The sequence below is a fragment of the Gasterosteus aculeatus genome, chromosome 20 (assembly GCF_964276395.1).
Source record: "Gasterosteus aculeatus chromosome 20, fGasAcu3.hap1.1, whole genome shotgun sequence".
In the NCBI taxonomy this organism is placed as follows: Eukaryota; Metazoa; Chordata; class Actinopteri; order Perciformes; family Gasterosteidae; genus Gasterosteus; species Gasterosteus aculeatus.
In genome coordinates, this window is record NC_135707.1 from 3415903 (window position 1) to 3438823 (window position 22921).

The window sequence follows — 22921 nt, forward strand, 5'->3', positions numbered from 1 at the left end:
ATAAAAACATACATTATTTTTGATATCAAGAATTCCTATGGAGGGGCATTCGAATTCCCAATTCTATGAAGTGTATAACCAAGATATTTTGCATTTTCAGACATAGGAAAAGTGACTAACCTAAGTAGGGTTGACACAGTTTACGCAGCTTTACATGTACTAAAATAAAACTAATATTTTCTTTCAATCAAATATATAATACCGATTTAAATCAGGCAATGAATTTCTCAATTAAAACTACATAGGCCGTGTCAATTAGTGTGGGGGGGGTCCAATACAGACTCCCACAGCTACGAGTAGAAATGAAAGATTTAGTCGAAGTGGCTGAGTGGACTAAACACTGAGCAGGTGAAAAAAGAACTCAGTAATTTAGTGGACCAAATACATTGAGATTAGTCAGTCAACCCCTGACATATCGGCATAACAAAAGGTCAGATGGAATCGACGACTGGATGAACTCTTCAGCGACTTGACACGCGGTGTTTAAGTACAAAGGTCTGAATCGCACATCCTTTAATCACAGCGGACAAACGACAATCGCTTTATTCTGTTAAAGCAAGCTGGTCAAAACCTAGTCACGTCATCAGCATCACACTCAACGGACCACAAGCAAGCTGCGCTGACTCGTATTAATCTGGACGGATCGCCGGCTCTCATTCACATAGTTCGATCTTACAATCAACGGCATGCAGCGGACAGACGATTTACACAACCACTTCACCACATCTTGACCAGACATTTGCACACATCTTTGTTTCCTCTAAATCTTCAATCATAAATATTGATTAGTTTACAGCCCCACAGGGGTAAAAACAGCTATTTATCGTTTTGTTGTTGAAAATCAGTAACACAATGAAACCGTTTATTGTTTCCCTCCTCCGTTCTCCACAGAAGGCCTCTTCGGAGCGCGAGGCGCGTTCCTCTCCTCCTCCCTAGGCCGAGACGCCGGCGCTCCACAAGTCATTGAAGAAAGAGTCTCTCTTGCGCTTCAGCGCCTCTAGGAAGTCCTGAATCCGCTCCTCCCGGCAGGCGGTGTACTGCAGCAGCGCCTCCCGTCTCCGCTGGCCGCTGGCGGGCTTCCCGTTGCCGTGGCTCTGCAGGTGCTCCGCCGCGCAGGCGCGATCCGCCTCCAGCTGCTGGAGGGCCTGATGCTCTCGATGGAGCTCTCTGGCTTTCTGAAATGAACAGGAAGCCTTTGACTGACTGACTGCGCTCGACAGAAGGTGCGTGTGATGTGAAGGAGGGTCGGCGGCACAAAACGGTTTACAGAAAATATTTACCCGATCAAACGTGAAAAATATTTAACGTTATTAAAACTTTTGCTGTTTTTCCAACATCACAAAAAAATTGTTCATCACACTCCTTCAAATGAATGTTGTGCCATAATAATTAGAGAGAACGTTCTTTTGTTGGACGATATAAAACACATTTCCATTTAATAAAGCTGCCAACGTTTAGCGTTTCTTGAAATCGATTTCTCTCGATTCTCTCTAGAACGATTCGGTCTTGATTCAGAAAAGTTAATCTTTATTAAAAATTAAAAGTCCGTCTCGCGCGAGATATTTGCTCGCTCGCGGAGCGTGAACTTCCTCGCTCGCGAGGTTAGTCTCTGCTCGCGCTCGAAGGTGTTTTCTACGCGCTTGCCGTTTTGTTTTTTTTCACAGTAAGGGGGCGGAGCCAGTCACCATGGTCTCTGCACCTGATTGGTTACAAACCGCGTCTTTGGATTGGCTGGAGTGATGCATTCACACAACTGTAGAAGCCCATTTCTGCACTAAAGAAATTATGAGATAAAACGTTGTCAAAAAACAAACGCCCCCCTTCGGTAATCGTAGATGACAACCAACTACAACCATCATTTACCATCATTACCGGCGCATTGAGAGCAATGCGTCCAGCTCGCAGACCGGTCCGTCAGTCTGAATCTGAATGTCTTGCAAACTGAACTATGAAGGAGCCTGCGCAGATCTTACCTCATTATTTCGATTTTCCAAAAAGTCGATCCGTATTGAAAGTTGGCAAGATATTCACAGATTTGGACTTTTTTCCGGTATTTTAAAAATACGGACCGGTCTGAGACTACGAACAGCTTTTTCTTCATTTAAAAAGAAAAATGAATCTGTTTAATATTTTTTTTACATAAGCTACTTCCATATTGTGTTGACATGCAAGCTGCGTTGGTTTTTGCATTGTTGATTAGAAAATTATATTTGGGACAAAGATTTATTTTCTCCTATAAAAAATTAGAGAAGGTAATTCATCTGTTGATTTTCTTTAGTAGGAAGTGATTAGCAACCTCTGAGTATCAAACTCAGATTTGAGAAAATTTAGAAAATCGAGATGCATCGATAATCGTTTTATCAGTTTAGAATCGATAATCGGTTTAGAATCAAATCGTTGGCCTCTGAATCGGAATCGAATCGTGAGGTGTCAAGAGATTCCCACCCCTATTACTTACAATATATATATATATCAAAGCAAATATGCCGTGAAATACAACATAAATAAATACCCCTGCGTAGGCCTTACCTGGATGGAAGCGTGATTTAATTGGTATTGCAGAATGGCCTCACAAAGGTTCCAGAAGGAATACTCGGGCCACAGCACGGACTGAAACACGAGGCAGGAGTGGGAAGTCTGCAGAGTGGGAGACGGAAGAGAATCAATGGCAGCCGCGGAAGAGTTTGGCACGATGGTCAGATCATACTTGCTCATCACAGATTGGAGCCCTGATCTGGTAGATTATAAAAGATATAAACTTCTTACATCCAGACAAAATGTCAAGTATGAAAAACTTGTCTTTGCCACAGAGTTTATAGTCTGCGATGGCGCAAACTCTGATGGACGATGCGTCCGTCACCTGCGGTCCCAGCTCATCCTCACCTGCCACAGGAGGAAGTCGCTGAGTCGCACCTCTCCTGAGGTGCGGATGAGCAGATCCGGATTGGGAGATTTGTTGCTGTACAAACACGCGCTCAGCAGCGGCTCTGAAACGTCGCTGAGCGCGACGGAAAGGGCAGAAACACACCTCGTTTGAGCGAAAAGTCTCTTTGCGCGTTCTAGGTTGCACCGCGGGGGTCGGCGGAATAAGACCGGCGTGGCGTTGTCACCTTGCTTTGATCAAGCCCTGCTCCACTCCCCAGGCCATTTCCCGGACCGCGTTGGTGATCTCGTACCTCGACGTGTAGGCAAAGCACACGTTCAGGAAACACCTGCGAAACCAGCATTTGCACATCTGTGGTCGATTGTAAAACACAACGCGAAATCGGTTTGTGTCGTGTGGCCGGTGTGGTAGGAGGGTCACGGGAGCAGAGGAGCAAACCGGTTAAACACCCACTTATTGTGCGCCTTGGTGCCGAGCACAGCTTTGGCGATGAGCTGCTGGAGGTCGAGCGGGAGCATGTTCAGGTCGCCCAGCACCCGGATACACACGCCGTGCTTCTCCAGGTTCTCCCTACACGGACAAAACGGGGTTCACAGTTTACAGCGAGAGGCAGAATCTATATCCGACATGGAAATAACACTTCCATTTATAAGTCAGCCTTCGTTCCCCATGAACATTCTGCCATCAGCACATCTTAGTCATTGGCTAAAGCGGGCGAGTGCGTCTTTGTGTCGTTGCTGACAGTGTATCCAGCTGCAGCAAAACATGCAGCTGTGAACTATGAAGATATAAACACATTAAACAGGCAGCGTTTAATAAGTGAACACAAAGTTCAGACTGTTTTTCACAACACTGATGTTGAAACCTTGACATTTCATTCTATTAAAGACACTGAACTTTACTTGAAATACTCGCTGCTCTGGTTCCTCTTGAAGGAAACTGTCAATCATCACGCGTGTAAAACAGGACTTGTCCCAAAAGCGACAGCGAAATGACGAATGTTAAAACCCACCGTTCCTCCAACAGCTTTTCAAACTTCTGCCTGGCCAGCTCCATCAGCCCGTCCACCTCGTCTTTGGAGCGCTTGAAGTTCTCGATGCTGAAGGCGTACACCGTGACCTCCCGGATGTTCAGGTGCTTACACCACCGTAGCGTCTGCCGTGGAAGGAACCAAAGGGTCACGCGCGAACGGGCCGCCGCTTTTTCTGCGTTTGCGAAGGCGACCTCGTGACCGCAAACCCGCAACCTCACCTCCGCCAGCTTGTTGAAGCCCTGCATGTGTCCTTCCTGGCGCTCCATGTTTTTCTTTTGTGCGAAGCGCCGGTTGCCGTCCATGATGAAGGCCACGTGTTTAGGCATGGGTCCCGCCTGGGAGAAATAACGCACATCAGCAACCATTTGGCTATTAAGAGACATTAAGCAACGTGAAGAACACATCTGTCAGAGCTTAGAAGATTTGCCAGAAGAGAACAAAAAGGCAACAATTGTGCTAACAGGCCAGATATTTTCTAGCTCAAGCTTCAGCGACGTGAAGGTTTCATGGTCTTTAAGTGTAATTTATGCCTTGAGAAACATGTGAAGAACCTCAATCTGTGAGATGCAGTGGGACAAACAGGAGATTCCGGGACCTTTTCTGGCATATTATGGACCAAGTGATTAATTTACTGGTGCAGAATTGGTTCAGCAGATGAACTGATCATGTAAGTATGTAATGGTTACTATGGTTTCATATTTTGGAAAACTAAAAAAAAAAATGGTAGTCTTTGAAAAATCCTCAAAGAGTTTTCTGATCATCTGTGTGTAAAATAATATTGCAGATACAAATCCAGGAATGACACATCCTGATATCAATGCAACATGTTCATGTCGTTTCCGATCGAGTATTTAACACACAGCTACTGTGGTTTGTTCACATTTGGAGAATAATGGAACTATTTAGCATGTTTGTACTGAAACATCGGTTAATGTTGCTTAATGAGTTACAAACACAGCTTGGTAGCTAATGAGAAAGCGGGAGGTGCACACAAAGAAGTACTTATAAATACACGAAACGAGGCTCACCTTCAGGATATTGGCTGAAATCCTTTCGAGCAGGTTTAATTCTCCCTCCCTGATCCACGACATGTTCGGCCTTTCAAAAGTCTAAAAAAAAAATAGGCGATTGGAATTATTTCAAAAAAGGGCTCTGAATGTAAAAAACAAAAACAAAACAACAACCGACCCTTCAGCGGTCAGAATCAGGGGACTAAGTCGCCGCTCAAACGCCCCGGAGAACGTCTTCCTAACGGGTCACCGGTGAAAGGTTAGCGCTGCATGCAGCCGGTGATTGATTCATCGGCTGAGAGAAGTTCTCCGCCGCGAAGCTCAAACCGAGTCAGACGCCTTCCGGTGAAGACAAACGCTTCACGGGAGCCGCGTCTTTCGTTTCAACCATGGAACCAGACACGTCGTCTGCTCGCCGAATCACGGTACATATTTCACATTTCAGGGAGCTTCCAACTCACAGCTTTACTCCAATGCGGAAGAGGTCGTCATCGTTAAAGTGACGTAATGACGCAGCGACGACTTCCGGTGGGACGTAAGGAGATTTTCAAAATATGAGGAATGAATTTAACGTCCAAAACAAAAGGTTTTTATAAAAAATAATACGGTATTTAAATAATCAACTGACGTTATACATTTTCTTTTACTGTAACCCTTCTCGCTAAAACTACCTAAAGATATTTTGCAATAGACTGCCAACATCTTCATTTTACTCAGCACATATAATAAGTCATATCTCCAAATGTCGCGGTGACTTTGAAACGTCAATATTAATCTCTGATAACAGTCGGTGTACTTTTGAACAGTGGTGTAATGTTTATGTTAAGCGGTAGATATCAATTTGTATCACGTCCAACTACTATAAAATAGGTCTAAAGACATTTTAAATGCCTGTTAATAGAAAGTGAATTTATTAATCCCACCAAGGGACACTTCCTGTAAAACATAAAGATGTACAACATATACGAGAAAACTGAATTGTATTCAATTGAATGAACCAACCAACAGTGCAAAGATCAACCGACAAAGGAACCACAGCATAAAGGTAGAGTTTATTGCACTTGCATTTATCTTATCGCAGTTGGCAGGAAGTATCTCCTCTTTCCTGCGATGGCCTTTTGAAAAAAGGGCCTCGCCGTCCCTGCAGCAGGTGGTGGAGACGGTGCTCCTGGTGGTTATCCAGGTGGATAATCATCTCTTCAGCGACCTCCTCTCCACTGCTAGATGGTCCAGTTTCACGCCTTTCTCCACTCTGGTCTCGGCCACTTTCACAAGCAGGGGATTTCTACAGGCTTTGCTCCACTAAAGTCATCCACTACAGGCCCGTACTCCTCCTCCAATCCCCCCCTTACACACCCGACCAACGCAGAGGCATCAGAACAGCAGATGGCACGAGTCAGCGGTGTCCCCCGGGGGTCAGTGGTGTGCAGGGTGAACATGACGGGTGGGGGGGGGGGGGGGTGGAACAGTTCCCCGTGGAGCTCCAGCGTCACTGACCACCGCATCGGGCAGCACGCCGCCCGTCAGTGACACGGGAGACGTTGGACGTGGTTCTATCCTCCACTCACAGCTGCTCCTTCAGTGGGCCCAGTCACATGGGTTTGAAAAATATAATTAATGAAATAAAATAAAAAATAAAAAAGATTGATTGTTTTTACATTGATGAACGTAGTTGTTACTCAGACCGTATCTTTATTATCTTCACCTCACGAGGCTCATGTCATTATGTGAGGCAAATTCAGGATTATTAAATAGTTTCTCATAATAATGATCTTTATTTTTTATTCAAAGCGGGGGAAATAAGCTTCCGTACATTTTTGTTCTTAGCGATGAAACGTAAGTTATGTGTGTGAGAACAGAGGAGTACTGCATTATCATAAGACTGGTTAGCTTAGCACAAAGAAAGGAAATCAGGTCAGACGCCAACAGTCTACCCACCAGCGACTTTAGAGCTCGCACATTTGTATTGTTCATTTAATCTTTACAAAAACAGATTTTTTATTTAACATGTGATGTTTTAAGTCTTTAGCAGTTACCTTTACGCTCTATGACTTTGTGCTAAGCTAACCTGCCTGTAACTTCATATTTAATGGACAGAAGTAAGTGGTATCGACTTTCTCATCCAAATATTTCCCAAAATGTCAAACTTTCTTTAAAAGAGGAAGGAAAAACATTTTCCTGGTTCATCACATAAAGACTTTGCTTTTGTCAGTTAGTGAATCTGCTAAATACATTTTTAGTTTTTGCTGCTCTAAAAAAATAACTTTTTCCATCCGGTTGCTTTCATTTGTCCTTCACAAAAGTCTGTGGATGCAGCCGCAACATTTTTTTAGCCTTTGAGTGGTTAAAGCAGGAAAAAGAATCAGGAAAATTTCCTGCAGCTTTATCCTCCCAATGATGCGTTAAAACCCCAGGTTGGCTCCTTCAGCCTCATTGACTGTCTCTAAGCAGAACGTAGTGGCGTTAACTTATTTAATAGTTTGTAACACAGATAAAAAACAATGCTTTGTAGAAGTACATGAGTGAACAGTTGTGTTGTCTACTTTATTTAACCTTTTTTTTTTTACAATAATGAACGATTAGTGAAAGAAGAACTTTTGGAACAGTCCAACTTTATCTAAGATATTTACAGTGTTACAGATGAAGAAAAGTAATCAACTTGGTTAGGACGTGCTGATTTGTATGCTGCTTTGTGTTACCATGACGACTGAGGCCTACAGGCGTTTTGGGTCCTTAAAAAAAAACCCCAGCTCCACCCAGCTCCTCTGGCCTGCCTGCACTCCACGCAGCCGCTACTCCAGTCGACAAAACGATCGCACAAAAGGAGAGGCCGAACACCGTCACACCCTGTGGAAAAAGGGGGGCCATGAAAGTGGAGTGCATGCTGGGATTTTACTTTTTGGGCCCCCGGTGTAGCGCTGGGAGTGCAGAACATCCAGAATACAAAGAAAAGCAGCAAAGAGCGACAGAAGGAATGAAGGAAAACAGACGAGTGCATAGCGATCTGGTCCCAGAAGCCACATGTGACGAAAGGAGAAGCAAGTGCGTCAGTGTCTCAGGAATCACAACCCCCCCCCCCTTCCCTAATCTGAACCCCTACCGTCTGCCACCAGGCACGTCTTGGTAATCAACACCGCTAAAATGTCTCACTATGTCGTGCCTCAGCGTTTTGGATTGGAAAGCCTTCTGACGCATGGGGGTAAAGTGAGAGATGCGTGTTTACGGCTTCAGCGCTTGCCGAGGCTCCAGAGCGGGTCGAGGCTGCTGAGCGGGTCCTCGCCGCCTTCCTCCCCTCGAGTCCCGTGGAGACCCTGACCCTCCGTCGGCGCCAAGAAGCTCTGCTTGGTCACCCGCTGCCGGCCCTTGCCCCCTCCCTCCATGGAGAAGGCCTCGGGCGTCAGCGCGGCCAGCAGCTCCAGGGACGAGGGCGCCGGGGCGGAGGAGGCGGGAGGCGGGCTGGAGCCGGGCGTGGAGGGGGAGGCGGCGTCGAGGCCGTTGGGCGGCGGCGGAGAGTTGGTCGGGGAGACGAGCGGCGGGCTGAAGGAGGAGGGCGGCCGGGGGAGCGTGGGGGGGAAGCGGTCCAGGGGCGCCGGGACGTCAGCCAGGGAGTCGAGGCCGGGCGGGATGGCGCCGACCTGCCCCTCGAGGCCGTAGGGGGCCTCCATGGCGGGGTCCGTGGCGCTGGGGGGCCGGATGCTGAGCTTGGCGATGGTGGCTTGAATGGAGCTGATGGGCATGTCCCCACCGAGGACAATGTCCTGCTGAGACTCCTGTCTCGAGTAAGGCTGCAGAGAGACAGTTTAGAGTGTTTAAATAATAATAGAGATATGTAGAAATATAGTAATAATATGTGTTGCTTTTTAAGCAATGAAGCGTCTCTTCAGAAGTTTGACTTCAGAGTTCAAATAATATAAACTTGAACATAAACATAATTAGGTTTATTTTTTAAAGTTGAAATAATGGCTGATAGAAAAACTGCATAGTTGATGAGATCACGTTAACTGGGCGGTCGTATCACAGATCTCCAAAGTGAGGCAACTTCATCATGACATGAACCTGAATGGAGATCTGAGGCAGCCAGACCTTTGAGGCTGCAGAGCTGGTGTTCCTGCTGCAGGTTGCCGTGGTGATGCCGTGTCTCTGGAGGACCTGCTCGGCGTGCTTCAACACGGCCTCATAGCAGAACTTCAGGTGGAGCTGCAGGCAGACGCACAACACGATATTCATACCCTCAAAACTGGAAGGACATCCGGGTGGAATTTAAATAAAAGACTCAAGAAGTGAATGTAAACTTTTCTATAGAAAAGAAAAACAGTGAAAGGAAATGCTGCTCCATTGAATGTTTCTCCTGCACAGTCTACTGCTGCATGCTCCTGGTCCACACAAACCTCCTGCAGCTATCGACCTCTAAAAGAAATCACAATGCAAAGCTTCTGCAGTACGTTGAGCTCTTTGTGTCTGACCTTCTCCTGTAGCATGTTCTTCCTCTGTTGTCTCATCTTCTTCACCAGCAGTGGAAGGTCCGGGATCCCGTTTCCCGCCTCCAGCTCCTGCAGCGCGGCGTACAGCAGGCAGAAGACGCCGGTGCGTCCCACGCCAGAGCTGAGACAGACAAGAGTGTGCCTGGTTAGGACTTCAAATGACGGCGGGTCAGCGGACAAAATCCAATTATGTATTTCTGAAACCGGAAAACATCGACGGGTCGTTTTGGTGCTATTTATTTCTCTCCTTGAGCTGCTGTAACTTAGATTTTATATTCATAGATTTGGGGCGCATTTGGTTATCTGCCTGATGTTGTTTGCCATGGAACTGTTGAATTACGCGCTGTCTGGATGCAAGGAGAATTGTAACAGAAAGTGGTTTAAACAACATAAAAAACCACCTGCAGTGCACCACGACAGGTGTGTGTAAGGGCCGCTGGTGGAGGTAGTGTCCGTGAACCTCCTGAATGAATCGTAGCAGGTTGCTCTTGCTGTCAGGAAGAGCCCTGATGAGAGAGTGAACAAACTGATGACTCCTCTGGTTAAATATAAAGGTTTAAAAAAAAGAATCCCAATAACACAATGACTCTCACAGCTCCGGCCACGCGGTGAACTGCAGGTGGACGACGGTGCGCTTCAGGCTCTGGTCGCGGTACTGCAGGCTGATCATGCGCTCCACGTGCGTCGGCGTCGTCTTCTGCGTGGTGAGGCTGAGCGTGATCGGCCCCTGGGCGACCTGCTGGCCGCGCTCCGTCGGGAAGTAGCGCACGACCTTTCCCTGGGATGAGGAAAAACAAACTTTCATTTAAACACAGAACTCTTCTCACACACACACACACACACACATTTGAATCACTTCCATATTCACCCCAGTGCAGAATAAGCCACGCCCCCATACCTTTTCCAGCTCCTGCTCTGAGACCAGCATGACTATCAGTGACACCTTCTGCTCAAACACCATCAGCCAGAAGTCGGCCGCCGTGCCGGAGAGCGGCGCCTGCGTGGCGATAAGGCGCGGGCAGTACGGCGACAAGTCTTCCACGTAGCTGGAGTTGATGTAGTCGTCTTTGCCCGATTGCAGCACCACGCGGTTGAGGTCGTACGGCATGACGTCCTGGTGACGGTTCTTCATGGTGTAGCAGCGGGCGATGGCGATGGACAGCTGCCGCGCGTCCTTCTCCTGCTGGTCCTGCAGCTCTTTCCAGCGGGCGTCCAGCACCGAGAGGCCGCCCTCCTTCTCCGTGGGGTGCTCCAGAGAATCCACCTGCGCTCTGAAGCGCTCCAGTTCGCCATGAAGGCGAGTGACGCGCTCCGGCGCCTGGTACGGGTCGCCCTGGATCAGCAGAACGCCCTGGGAGTTCTTCTTGCGGCGCTCCCCATCCTGCGGGTCGGCTTTGGTGGGCTGGAGGACGTTGGTGGGGGCCTTGGGGCCTCCTGGTTGGCTCTCCGGGCTTGAAGAGAGGAGGTCATCGGTGCTGGAGTTCTGGCGCTGAAACAGAGATGTGGAGGGAGAGACGGCAGAGGGAGTGGGAAGAGTGGGTGGAGCTGCGCCTGCTGGGGTGGGGGCTGGTGTGGTTCTCTGCTGGGAGTTCAGACTCAGAGAGGTGGGTCCTGGAGAGGGAGATGGCGAGGGTGAAGGCGACGGGGGAGGACGGACAGCGGTGGGTTGTTGAGCCGCTGGAGGACCGACAACAGCAGGTTGGATCATGTGGTGGGTGGGGGGGGCGTGTGCACCGCGTGGGCCCATGGGGGCGGGTTGCTGTGGAGCTCCGGGAGCAGAAGGATACATGGTGGAGGGCTGCGGGTGGGTCATGGGGAGAGGAGCTGCAGGCTGCACAGCCAGAGGCTGTTGAGGCATCATTGGAGCCCCTCCAGGGTAGCACACTCCCCCAGAATGAGGGGGCTGAGTTTGGGGCTGGCCGGGCATCTGCATGGGCTGCTGGGGCATGTTTGGTAAAGGAGGCTGTCCGGGGTGGGGGTGATGTTGATGGGGTAGTGCACCGGGAGGCATCTGTGGCATAGCGCCGCTGGGCAGATAGACCTGAGGTTCGGGGCCCATGAGAGCTTGCGAGGCCGGAGGCATCTGAGGCCGCAGGGTGGGGTGAAGGGGCTGACTCGAAGGGGGCATGTAGGTCTGCGAGACTGGGGGCTGACTCGTGGCAGGCATCTGTGCCCTGGGACCACCTGGTATCTGCATCTGCGGGTGGGGCGGGATCTGCTGGGCACTGTGGGGCATTGGTATTTGTTGCTGTGGGTGAGGGAGTCCATGGGGCATCTGTTGGTGGGGATGGGGCAGGTAGGGCTGAGACACAGGAGGTGCTGGCTGAGAGGTTGGGGGTGCGTGTGGATGCGCAGGCTGAGGTGGTCTTTGCATGGAGCCCGGCATCATCTGAGGGTGTTGCTGGAGGACGTAGCCCGGTGGAGTTTGGTAGCCTTGGGGGAGCGGAGGCTGCGGCTGATAGCCGTTGTGTTGATGTGGCTGCACGTGACCCGGGAACCCCTGCTGGTAATGGGGAGGAAGGGCATGCTGGGGGGGCATATATCCATGAAGGTAGCCCTGCTGGGCCTGGAGATGAGGGTGGGGGCCGGGAATAGCCGCCGGCCCGGGCTGGTACCCCTGAGGCGGCGGATGCCCCATGGGCTGAGCGTATGGATGTTTCTGCAGCTGCGGTTGGGGGGGTGGTCCTTGAACGGGCATTCCTGGCCGGGGCATAAACTGGGGGTAGGTGCCCATCTGTGGGGGTAGAGTGTAGCCAGTTGAAGCCGCGGGGACACCGTGGTGCTGCGGTGTAGGGGCGTAGCTGGGGAGGGGGACCTGATTGCTATCCACGGTGGCGGTAGAGGGCCGGACCGGGGTCGGGGCTACAAGGACGGGGTGGGGGGCTTGAGCGTGGCCTGGCCGATAACCCGACGCGGCTGCCTGGTTTGGCAGTTGCGGAAGCATCTGCGCCGTCATCTGAGGGAGGGGTCCCCGTGGCAGTGGTCCGTGAGAAGGAAACTGAGCGATCCGCGCCAGGAGCTCCGGGGGGGGCAGGTGGGCGGGGAAGCGAGCGAGACCGGCGGCCGGAGCACCGGGCCACGGCAGAGAGCTGCTGCCGCCCGGGTTGTGCATCGAGGGGAGGAAGGCTTCAGCACCCGGAAGACGAGCCGCGGAGGTGGGGAAAGAAGACATGTCAGGGGGGAGGCTGCGCAGCTCTTCGGGTAGGTCACCCCCCAGGGCCAAGATGGCGGCACTAAGCTGGGCCAACTCCGGGTCATCCAGGCTGGAGCAGGCCGAGTCGCTATCCGAAGCCTTCGGCTTCAGGGTGGGCTTGGCCGCTGTGGGTCGGGCTGGCGGCCTCTTCTGGCTCTCTCTGATGGGGGGGGGGGGGGACAAACAAGATGAGACACTTTGATTTTGAGTTCATTTTGGGGCCCCCATTGGGTGAAAGTTGTGGCGTTTCCGATCACCAGAAGAAGAAACCATTAGAAGAAGTGTCCAGCATTATAAAAGATCTTCTCTGACGGTCTTGCTTACTTATTTTGAGTCATAACTACAAAAATGAGGCCACTTCATAAACTGTTAAAAAGGTGAAAGTTAAAAATTAAAATGTCAAAAAGGTGCCTAGATTATGTATTATAACACTTTCACAATAAGATTCTCATTGAGAGAGTACAGATTTCAAACCTTTAAAGCTATTCATGTTTGAGTTTCATTGTGAGCCTCACTTTTCCAAGGCGGGCTTCCGGTCCTCAGCCCTGGTCTCGCAGAGGGTCTTGGCTCTCTCCAGCAGCCGTGACGCTTTGGCCTCCAGGTCATCGTAGAACTCCTTCCCCTCTTGGGACTTCTTCATCAGGTCCTCGTAGGCCTCGTAGGAGCCCACCAGTCCGTGCACGGTGGCGTTCCACTGCTGCTCCGTCTGGCTCAGGCCCTTACGGACCGAGGCGTACTGGACGTTGGCCTCCGTCAGGGCCTTCAGGATGTTCTCCTGAGCCGCCAGGTTCTGCTCAATGTACACCTTCACCTGCTCGTACTTCTTCAGCTGCTCCTCAAATGTACGCTGAAAGGACACCGGCTCGTTAGAGGTCTCCAAGTCTCACCGCTTAGCTCATTTTTATCCTTTTAACTCTAAATGTTATCCTTTGTAAAGTCATAAAGTCTTTCTTTCTCCATAAAAACTTTTAACTTCTAACAGAAGATCAGGACAATGTTTTTTTTTATTGACTAAAACAAATTATTAGTTTTGATGATGTATTATAAGCTGCTTAGAGCTACTGTTAAAATGTAAATGTTAAGTAAATTCCCAGTCAAAACTGGATTTTACGAGTGTAAAAGTGACCACATCATGATTGAACAGACCCTGAACGTATCTGATGACCGTAAGTTTAAACACTGACTGGTTGTTCACAGTTAAACTTCAACAGAGATCAAAAAAGCATGACTGCCAGATCGAATATTTGACTAAATATCAGTTTGTAGCGATCGTCAGTCAAACTTTCTCTCACACGTTGGACTGTGTGGTTACCACAAACCTTCATGTCGGCCCTTTCTGTGGTGACCAGCGTGGAGGTGATGTCATCTTGCTGGATGAGGTCGCGGAGTTGTTTCTCCAAAGAGTTTCTCTGTTCCCTCATTTCCTGAACTTTCCCCAGGATCCGCTTCATACACTGCAGGCCTGCCACTTCATCTGCGCGCACACACACACACACACACACACACATGACGACTGCATCCCATACGCCCTTTGGGCCTGAAGCTTAAAATCTGAAAGCTTTTCAGCCCTTTAAACATTAAAGAGATTTCAACTGTTTTGATAATAGATAGTAAAATAAATAGTTTATAACATTTCCGTCGTCACGTGAGGGTTTTCTGCTTTTCCTTCTCTTTAGGTAGAGCTTATGGATATCTTTTACATTTTAAATTGTTACTCTGAGAAAACAAACAATTTCAGGACCCGCAACACTAATTATAGGCCAAACAATGAATTCCTCAGATGTATTGTTAACAACGCATGATGTCAGCTCTCAGAGGACTGCAGGTTACTTTCTTTCATCGAACCTTAATGGTTCTAATTCAGACTACCTCAAACACAGAGCCGAACCCTTCTGAAACACACAACCCCTCGGCCGCCGGCCGCACACCTTCGCTGAGCTGAGGCCGGGGCAGGGCCTCTTTCAGGCTTTCCAGAGGCCCCCCGAGCAGACGCAGGTTGCTGATGTGCAGGTTCATGGCCCGGTGGAGCTCCGTGTTGGTGAAACTGGCTTTCTCGTGCGCCTCCATGTACTTCTCCAGGTCCCTGCGGATCTCAGCCAGAGCCTGGGCCTGAGCCGCGGGGTGCACGTCGCCGGCAGGGGGGCCGCCCGCCTGCTGCAGGGCTCGCCTGCCTGCCTCGTCCTCCTCCAGGACGTCTCTTATCTCCCTCAGCGAAGACTCCACGTCGGTGAAGACGCCCGAGAGCCCTACAGAGCAGAGGACATGTGACCGGTGCCATGTACTCCGTAGATGGACAGAACAAACAATTTTAACAAATATGGCACAAAAAAAAAAAAGATTTATTGAGTCTGCTTGAAAGGGACAATTACGAATTGTTGTGATGACAGGAATCAGCATTATTGGCCTTAACAAAAACGTGACTTTGTTTTTGGTTGCTCTTGATGTGCATGGTTAGAAACAAAGCTGTGCAAGAGCAAACATAACAAGGAAAACAACCTCTATGTTTCTGTAAATTATAATAATACATAATCAGCGTTGTAATATGCTGGAATAAATATTGAATAACAAAACAGGTTGCTTTACGACCTACTGTGCACACAGTTTACAGTATATTCAGCAGCTCAGACTCATATTTGGCTGTATGCGTACAATAAAAATATCAAATACATATCGGGTTGTTTGTCAGGGTGACGGCGTGTGGGAAGGTAATGCTCCTGTTGTTATGGCAACATTAAGTTTACCATCAGCCTGTTCTTCTCACATATTCTTTGAAATGCTATCCTAAATGTTCCTCAGAATGTTCGTGCACAATTGGATCATAACTAATTAGTTTTTGTTGCGCCTAAATGCCTGTGCGTGTTTCTTCCTCACTGACCCTGCATGGACTGGACGAGGCTCTTGACGGTGTCGGGTCGGACACTCAGAGCGGCACACTTCTCCATCAGGACCGGAGGGATGTGGCTGTACATGTCCAGATTGTCCACCGACTCGGGCTCCAGACCCAGAGAGTCCATGAACTGCCTGCAGGAGGAGACGAGACCAGTCAGCTCAAACAGACACAATCATTCTGTTCCTTTCAGTAAGTGACTCCCACTTTTCTGCATGGAGTTTGAGTCTGAAATACAGAAAGTACCAACATCATGAACATGATGGATTCATAAAGCAGGTACTGATCAATTCTTACTGACATTTTATATTCCATCTATATTTATATACCAAACCACAACCCAAATATTCAGCAGATAAATTTAGAATGAAAATAATGATAACATTCAGTCCTGAATTACCTTAAATTGGTAGGACTGTTGATTACATACGTGTTTGAGGACTTTCACCAGGAAAACAAAAAGAGCCGCACGGCATTTAAACGTTGTTTCAGAACTCAAATGTCAAAGTTCCGAATGATATATCAAACTTGTCGGCACAGCAAACAACATTTCGCCGAGGTTGGCTGAAAAGCTCCGTGTGGGCGCAGAGTAAATACTGACGTGCATCCCGGCCCTGTGGGTTGGACTCTAGTGTGTGTGATGTGTGCTTTCTGACGGTAACCAGGACTCACTCCAGCGTCTCATTCTTGCTGTCGATCTTGGTCATTATGTCCCTCAGCAGCTTGGCCTTCTCCTCGCTGGAAACAAGGTCAAAAGAAACAGAACCACAGACATCAGGGAACTAAACTCGCTCTTCTCCACCCGTTTGATACTTTGCTTCCCGCGAAGGCCCCCACCTGTACAGCGAAGAGGCTTCGTGGGCGGCCATCGGCACCAACTTGGCAAACAGGTCTGGTCCAGTAACACTGGGGTCTGTGGGGTTCACCGGCAGCGCTTTCACCAGCGGGGCGCCTTGGACGACAATAACACATGAGCCCGACTGTTTCCTCAGGCGTTTCATTCAACTCCAACAAAAAGTAACACGGATGAGACTTTTTTTTGAGTCCCATGGTCGAACAAGCCAGCAGCACACCAAGTTAAACAAATCCAAAGACACACAACGGACCGCTCACATCATCCTGCATACGTCTATATGCAAACGCTGCGTTGCATGCACGCCATAATAAAAGCCCGGAGCTTCTTCCTGTTACCTTTGACCGAGGCCAGAGTCTCCAGAGAAGGAACCGTCTCGTGATAGATGAAGTCATTGTCCTTTTTGGCTGAATTAAACCTGTCGGTGAAAAAGGCAGCATTACAACGGTTACTATATTTGCACAAGGCACCAGTGACACAGCAGCCGAATGACTGAGCTGACAAGTGGAACAAGATGCACTGCTCACTTTCCCCCGATGACGTCCATGGTGAATCTCAGGGCATCCTGCACGCTGTCGGGCTGTCCCTTGAAAACACAGAGTGTGTGTGTGTGTGTGTGTGTGTGTTCACATTGATTTACAAAACTAAAGAAGTGGTTATGGTGACACGAGCATCATCTGATTATCTGTAGCTGGGAGCCTACCTTCGCCAGCTTGATGGCTTCAGTGAGTTTGTCCAGGGAGCTCTGTAGGTACGCCAACTGATGGAAGCAGAACATGTCGGTTAGGAGGACGCGAAAGGACTGGAGTAAGATGTAGGACACATCGAGACATTTAACCAGCTGTGCACTAAACCAGCTCAAAGAGGCTCCTGAGAAACGGCTGTGAAGTGTTCGATCCTCCGAAAAAGTCCTGGTATCAATAACATCTGATCGACTTCTAGCACTATTGGAAAAAAATATTCACTAAGTAAAAAAATAGCAGTCTTTGTTGAGAAGAAACTAATATGCATTTATGAATTATGATTTGGATTCATTATTTGCAAACAAGAGAAACTGTTCTTTTCTGTCTGGAACCAAATGATCAAAGTCACAGCACCTCGACAGTGGAAGGAATCAAATAGAATCCTAATTTGGACCTACACGCTCGCCGTACTTCTGCTGCTCCTCGGCCTGTTTCCCCATGTGAAGCTGTTAGGGGGACAAGGATAAATATTACATACATATATAAATAATGTAATCTTAACACACCAACACGTTCTCACATGCATTAAATCCATCTCTACTCACATGTGCGATAGAAGCAAAGTAGTAGATCTTCATCTGGACCAGTTTCTTCCAGTCTTTCTGAATCTTTCCCAGCATAGACGCGGTCTCAGAGTTCTCCAGCGCCCTGCAGGCCTCTTTGTAGTAATCCACCACCTGGAGCACCACATCCACTCATTAACCACGGAAGTGATGCAATTAAATGAGATTCATATCCACTGGTAAGAAGTTGACCTGAGCACTAATGCGAGCGACCAGAAAACTCTTCCTGTTGTCCAACATGGACTTCTCCAGAAGACACTCCTGAGCCTGTCCCTGGGAGGCAAACATACAAGTATGATGAGACAGGTTCCCACAAGTGTGTGTGTGTGTGTGTGTGTGTGTGTGTGTGTGTGTGTGTGTGTGTGTGTGTGTGTGTGTGTGTGTGCGTGCGTGCGGCCTACCAGCATGAGGTTGATGTTGAGGTTGAGGATTTGGTGGCTCATGTCCACGCTGAAGTTGTGGCTGAAATGGTCTCTCAGGTAGGAGAACGCCCCGGCCGAGCACTGGAAGTGCGTGCACGACACCTTCATCCCCTGGACGCAGTGCAGAGAGTCAGCGGGAGTTTGTGTGTGTGTGTGTGTGTGAGTGCGTGCGAGTGCGTTTGTGCGTGTGCGCATCTCACCTCCTCAGATACCCTGTTATCCATGGCTCCCAACATGGAGTGCAGGGCCCCTACGGAGGACACACAGAAAGGTTGAACGTGAGTTCATGGATCCAGAAGCTTTCCCATGCAGCATTTGACTCAATTCAGAGGTGTGAGATGATATTATATGCACATAAAACGTTACAGTCCAAGTCAGAGTAGTCTTTTTTCAATTATTCTGCAAAGACAAAATAAGTTGCTCTGCGTGACTCACCCAGATTGTAGAGGATGCAGGCCTGCTCGTAGCTGATGTCGTCGTGGGTGACCGTCTTTCCAGAGAAAATCTCCGTCCTGCACACAAACAAAAATTAAATCACACATTAGAGAAGGACAGTTTTTTTTATTTTCTTCATAAATAGTTAACAAAAAGTGAATAGCAGCAAATAAATACAGTTATCAGTCTGATACCGTTCTGTTCAAACGGAGGGTGTGTGTGTGTGTTCCTACCATGAGATGGGTACGGAGGCCTCCTGGCCCGTTCCCATGGGCACTCGGCTCTGGACGTAATGCAGCTGGCCGAAGTACTTCCTCAGCGTGCTGCATCCCTCGAAGTCTCTGGTCACATTTACCGCACTCTGTGGGACAGAAACGTCTTTTACCGACAGCCAATAACTTTACAAATTGACCATCAGAAGGTTTTAATAGTGGAAATGATAAAATCCAAAAAATGCTGTCCGACAACTATTGACTATTCAGATAGGGCAGGAGTGGGGGCGGGCTCTAGTCTGTCAGCCAAATGAGCATCACAAGCCAGTGCAGATTTCATCCATGCTTAGCATGCATCAAACGCACTGATCACATGTTGTAAGTGTTTATTAATCTGCACACACACCAGAACATACAACCCTGCCTTTATAGCAACGAGTTCTGGTGTTAATGTATAGTACCAATCATTTTTCTTGCACACCTAATTGTTACATGTCCTTTGGGATCAGATCAGATCTGAGACGTATGTCTGACCGCTGAGTACGGAGCATAAACCGATGTCACTTAGTGGTTAGATCGAGCTTTCACCTGCATTCAATTAAAATTTCCCCCAAGAAATAATATAAAACCCAAATCAGTGGTCAATGTGATCCAATCAATACATGCACTTCACTGAAACTCACCAGATATGTAATGTAAGAATCACAACTTCCAGTCCACTGCCCACTAAGTCATTTTCATCTTTGAGACCATGAATACACATAATTACGGTAGGTTTAATAATTCTGATATTTCCTAGTGTATTTTGGGCGTGTAATTGTAATACAAGAGAGAGAAACGACGCCTGGAACCAGGGAACTGTTGTTTGTGGTATTTAAAGCGATGCATCTAATAGAACAGGACTTTGAAGGAGACAAACGAGTTGGATTTACTGGGTAAAGCATCAGAGGTTTAAAGGGAACCCCTGAAACGGGGACCTGACAGAAAATGATTCAGTTTCACAGAGAACTCACCTGCCGCAGTGTCTCCAGTTTCTTCAGCTGCTCATTATAGTTGTCTGGATTCTCTCCATAATTCTTCGAGATGAACTGGAGGAAAAGAGAGAAATTTAACAAGTAGGTTGGAGACACAAGCAATACAAATCTGCCTCCTTCCATTGCTTTCACTGAAACATTGAAAAAAAAAAAAACATGTTTAAATCCTGACGAAGTAATTTGTTATGAAGTCTTTAGCTTTAAAGATTAAATGAAAATGTCTTTGAAACTGTAGCTCTATTATTAATCGGCTAATATTTTGCCCCGAGCACGAGAGGGGAGTTGGAACTCTGTTGGACCCGTAGATTGCCCATCATGCTTTGCAAAGGCTTTCCCTGTCTCGATCCTCTTAAATAAACAGGCAAGACACTTAATGTCGGGTCAGGAGGTGAAGAATTGTGCAGGCGTTGTCACTGTTTCACTGGCGCTTCTGTTTCTCTGTAATCATGACATCATGGAGGCAGGAGGGTCACGAGCGTCCTGGTTAAAGAGGCACAATGACACAGCAACAAGGCCGGCCGGCATTGTCCCAACTTCCACAAGACACCTACGTGCCGCTGTGCCTTCTTCCCCTCGCTCATCAAATGAAACCGTAGCTTAGTTATGATTTTAACTAAAACTGTTTATCGTTGAGAAATCTACCATCATCCTCTTTTACAGTTTGGGCTGATAGATCCATCGCTTCATGGGAGAAACAACACCACTGGTCATCTACCTGTTATCAGAGATTAATATTGGGGTTTCAAAGTCACTTCACCTGATGAAACAATTAAAATAATCTGTTCTTTCAGGGCCATTTTTTTTAACAAGCTTCTTCGTGAATATCACTAAAGTCATGACGCATTACTAAATGAAGGTGTTGATTGTTGGCAGTCAATTGCAAAAATATCTGAAGTCGTATAAACCAGAGGAGTGGCCGCGAAACATGAGGGCAAAGATCTGTTACTTTTATGGCCACCAGGAAATAGTTCAACAGGAAAAGACACCACCACAACCACACACACACACACACACACACACACACTTACTTCAGTGATGTCAGCTCTGTATGTGCTTCTTTTTAAATCACTATTACAATCAACCATCAGTTGGTTATCTGATTAATAATAGCAAAACGTGTTTGTATGACCTTGTTTCCCTGGTTCGTATTTGTAAAGCATGCGGTTCCTAATGTCACACGATCTGGTACCAGGTATAAGTTGCCTTCCTGTGTGACGTGCAGCGGGTCTCTCCTCCGGCCGGGACCTTCAGACCTTCTGTCGGCCGGTCAGGTGCGTGTGACAGTGAGATCACCGCTTGTTATTTTCCACGTCGCCACCCTCGCCGTAGGGAGCTCGGCTCGCGTATTTTAACAACGCGGGTCTCGAAGGCGTTAATTCGGTTTGTCCACGGGTCACAGAAAACGTCGTTGAGCCACTTTGCTGCGGCGCTAACGCTACTTATGCGAACTTCGAGGTGAGCTGCTAGCTTATTATTGTTATTAGCTAGCGCAGAGCTAACGTTAGCAAACGAAAGGCGGTGGTCGGGTTCACATGTAAGCTAGCTGGGGCGTTGGGAAATACCCCCAACATGCACTAGCGGCTTGCTCTTTTACTTAACGCTGGCTAACGCCGGCATCTTTGTTGAGATATCCAGTCGTCCGTAATCCCTGTTCGGTTGACTCTCGCCCTCAGCCCTGTTGCTCCTCTCCCCCACCCAGCTCACCTGCCTGACGGCCGGGCTGAACTGGAACTCTCCAGCCTCCTTCAGATCCAGCCAGATCATCGGCATGCGGGGAACCGCCTCCATCGCGGCCCGTGTCGGCCGTTACGATCTCAGAACCCACGTCGGTAGCTTCGTGTGCGAAAGGGGTGGTAGAGAAGAAGATTTTCCCCCAAACAACTGTGTCATGTATCCATTTCTCCTTAACCGGAAGCTGGCTCCATGTGACGTCAGGTCTTTATATTCGCCGCGTGGGTTTGTGGGAAATGAAGTTGTAAAACAACAGTCCCATTTCTGAACAAATAATATTTTTTAGTAAAATTGACGCATTTGTTCTGATTTTTCAAACGTATTTTAATTTAGTATGCGCTTACTTACTGGGCAGGTACAGTAAACAGTACAGTAGGTAAACATTGCATAACCTTTAAACTATCATGAATTTAAAGATACAAAATATTTGATCCGGAAGCTTCTTAGGTCACATGCAACATGCTTTTTTCCCTGAAATAGAATGAAATATATCGGGAAACAATACGTGTGTGTGTAGATAAGATATAGTAGAAGCAAATAATCACCTTTCAGTTAAGTTTCAAAAAAGTATCTTTGGATCTATTAAACATCTTTTTACATTTTCATTTGTAAAAAAACATATTTAATCCTCCAACTTTCTGGGTTAATTTAACATCCTTTATTCATATCAAAATACATTATTTCTACATGTCATTTAGCTGATGCTTTATCCAAAGCGACTTACAATAAGTGCATTCAACCACAGGGATACAAACTCAGAAGAGCAAGAAACAACAAAGTGCAATTTCATCAAATAAGCCAATTTACAATTTGCTATAGATAAGTTGCGTTATAAGTACAATTTACGTGCTACAATTTGTTAGTCTTTTAGTCGAGGTAGAGTCTGAAGAGGTGTGAAGGCGATCCTGGTGTCATCAGAGAGCTCGTTCCATCATTTTGGAGAAGGACAGCAAACAGTCGTGATCTTGTTGAGTGTTTTGCTCTCAGTGAGGGAGGGACAAACAGTTTTGCAGATGCAGATATTATGATTCACTTTTTTCTCTTTGCAAAATCCTCTGCAGCAACTGCAAAAAACACTAAAAACTGCATTATTATAAGGCCATGAAATGTGTGGTTTCAACACTTTGTCATACTCTCGTATATGAATTTCACAGTTCCTTGTATGTCTAACATATTTTGGCAATAAATGTTCCTGATTCCTGATATTCAGTATGTTTATTTAATCAAACAAACGGTCAGGAAAATGGTCTTGAATTTCAAAAATGGACTTTTCTGAAAATATTTAATATTCTCCAAAAGTTTGGAGTAATGCAATCAGTTCTGCACATACGCGTTTTGCTGCTGTCACCTTCAAAATAAACGTACTTCCTTTTAAACACAGAATGAGTAAACATCATCGTTTGTTGTGTGAAAGGAAAGCCTGTGGGAAGCGCAAGATGA

General features: G+C 47.6%; 2 protein-coding genes and 1 long non-coding RNA gene across 8 annotated transcripts; 1 reads left to right on the plus strand and 2 right to left on the minus strand.

Moving 5' to 3' along the window:
• Positions 1–512: 512 nt before the first annotated feature.
• Positions 513–5500, minus strand: dhdds (dehydrodolichyl diphosphate synthase). Of its 4 annotated transcripts, none has more exons than XM_040164137.2 (9): positions 5389–5500; positions 4946–5026; positions 4136–4252; positions 3897–4039; positions 3338–3454; positions 3111–3212; positions 2884–2998; positions 2530–2637; positions 513–1175 (listed from the first exon to the last, which is right to left on the minus strand). In XM_040164137.2, the coding sequence occupies exons 2-9, from the start codon at positions 5006–5008 to the stop codon at positions 933–935; spliced, it is 1008 nt and encodes a 335-aa protein (XP_040020071.1). In that variant the 5' UTR covers positions 5009–5026; positions 5389–5500; the 3' UTR covers positions 513–932. The 4 variants fall into 4 exon arrangements, with proteins under 4 accessions (XP_040020071.1, XP_040020070.1, XP_077950648.1 ...); XM_040164136.2 differs by having other exon boundaries at positions 5106–5469; XM_078094522.1 differs by having other exon boundaries at positions 3897–4252; positions 5106–5500.
• A 1179-nt stretch (positions 5501–6679) lies between these two features.
• On the minus strand, positions 6680–21723 carry ptpn23a (protein tyrosine phosphatase, non-receptor type 23, a). Of its 3 annotated transcripts, none has more exons than XM_040164133.2 (24): positions 21455–21723; positions 19730–19804; positions 18738–18865; positions 18505–18581; positions 18270–18319; positions 18049–18180; positions 17840–17920; positions 17630–17761; positions 17483–17530; positions 17045–17101; positions 16869–16927; positions 16680–16759; positions 16326–16440; positions 16161–16226; positions 15477–15622; positions 14530–14847; positions 13921–14075; positions 13117–13448; positions 10307–12761; positions 10002–10186; positions 9810–9914; positions 9391–9529; positions 9011–9124; positions 6680–8712 (listed from the first exon to the last, which is right to left on the minus strand). In XM_040164133.2, exons 1-24 carry the CDS (start codon positions 21536–21538, stop codon positions 8155–8157), a joined length of 5691 nt encoding a protein of 1896 aa, XP_040020067.2. In that variant the 5' UTR covers positions 21539–21723; the 3' UTR covers positions 6680–8154. The 3 variants fall into 3 exon arrangements, with proteins under 3 accessions (XP_040020067.2, XP_040020066.2, XP_040020068.2); XM_040164132.2 differs by having other exon boundaries at positions 8984–9124; XM_040164134.2 differs by lacking the exon at positions 21455–21723 and adding an exon at positions 20940–21040 and having other exon boundaries at positions 8984–9124.
• On the plus strand, positions 20982–22684 carry LOC144389503 (uncharacterized). The gene is made up of 2 exons (XR_013453608.1): positions 20982–21205; positions 21424–22684. It is a non-coding gene; the product is annotated as an uncharacterized LOC144389503 (long non-coding RNA).
• Positions 22685–22921: the final 237 nt, after the last annotated feature.

Coding starts and splice junctions, on each gene's coding strand:
- dhdds (XM_078094522.1), bottom strand. CDS start 5,008: ATGTCGTGGATCAGGGAGGGAGAATTAAACCTGCTCGAAAGGATTTCA. Junction 2,999..3,110: donor CAGGGCTTGATCAAAGCAAG/GTGACAACGCCA, acceptor CGTCGCGCTCAG/CGACGTTTCAGAGCCGCTGC. Junction 1,176..2,529: donor TAAATCACGCTTCCATCCAG/GTAAGGCCTACG, acceptor TGTTCATTTCAG/AAAGCCAGAGAGCTCCATCG.
- ptpn23a (XM_040164132.2), bottom strand. CDS start 21,538: ATGGAGGCGGTTCCCCGCATGCCGATGATCTGGCTGGATCTGAAGGAG. Junction 19,805..21,454: donor TCAGCCCGGCCGTCAGGCAG/GTGAGCTGGGTG, acceptor CTTTTCCTCCAG/TTCATCTCGAAGAATTATGG. Junction 16,760..16,868: donor ATGGACGTCATCGGGGGAAA/GTGAGCAGTGCA, acceptor TTTCACCGACAG/GTTTAATTCAGCCAAAAAGG.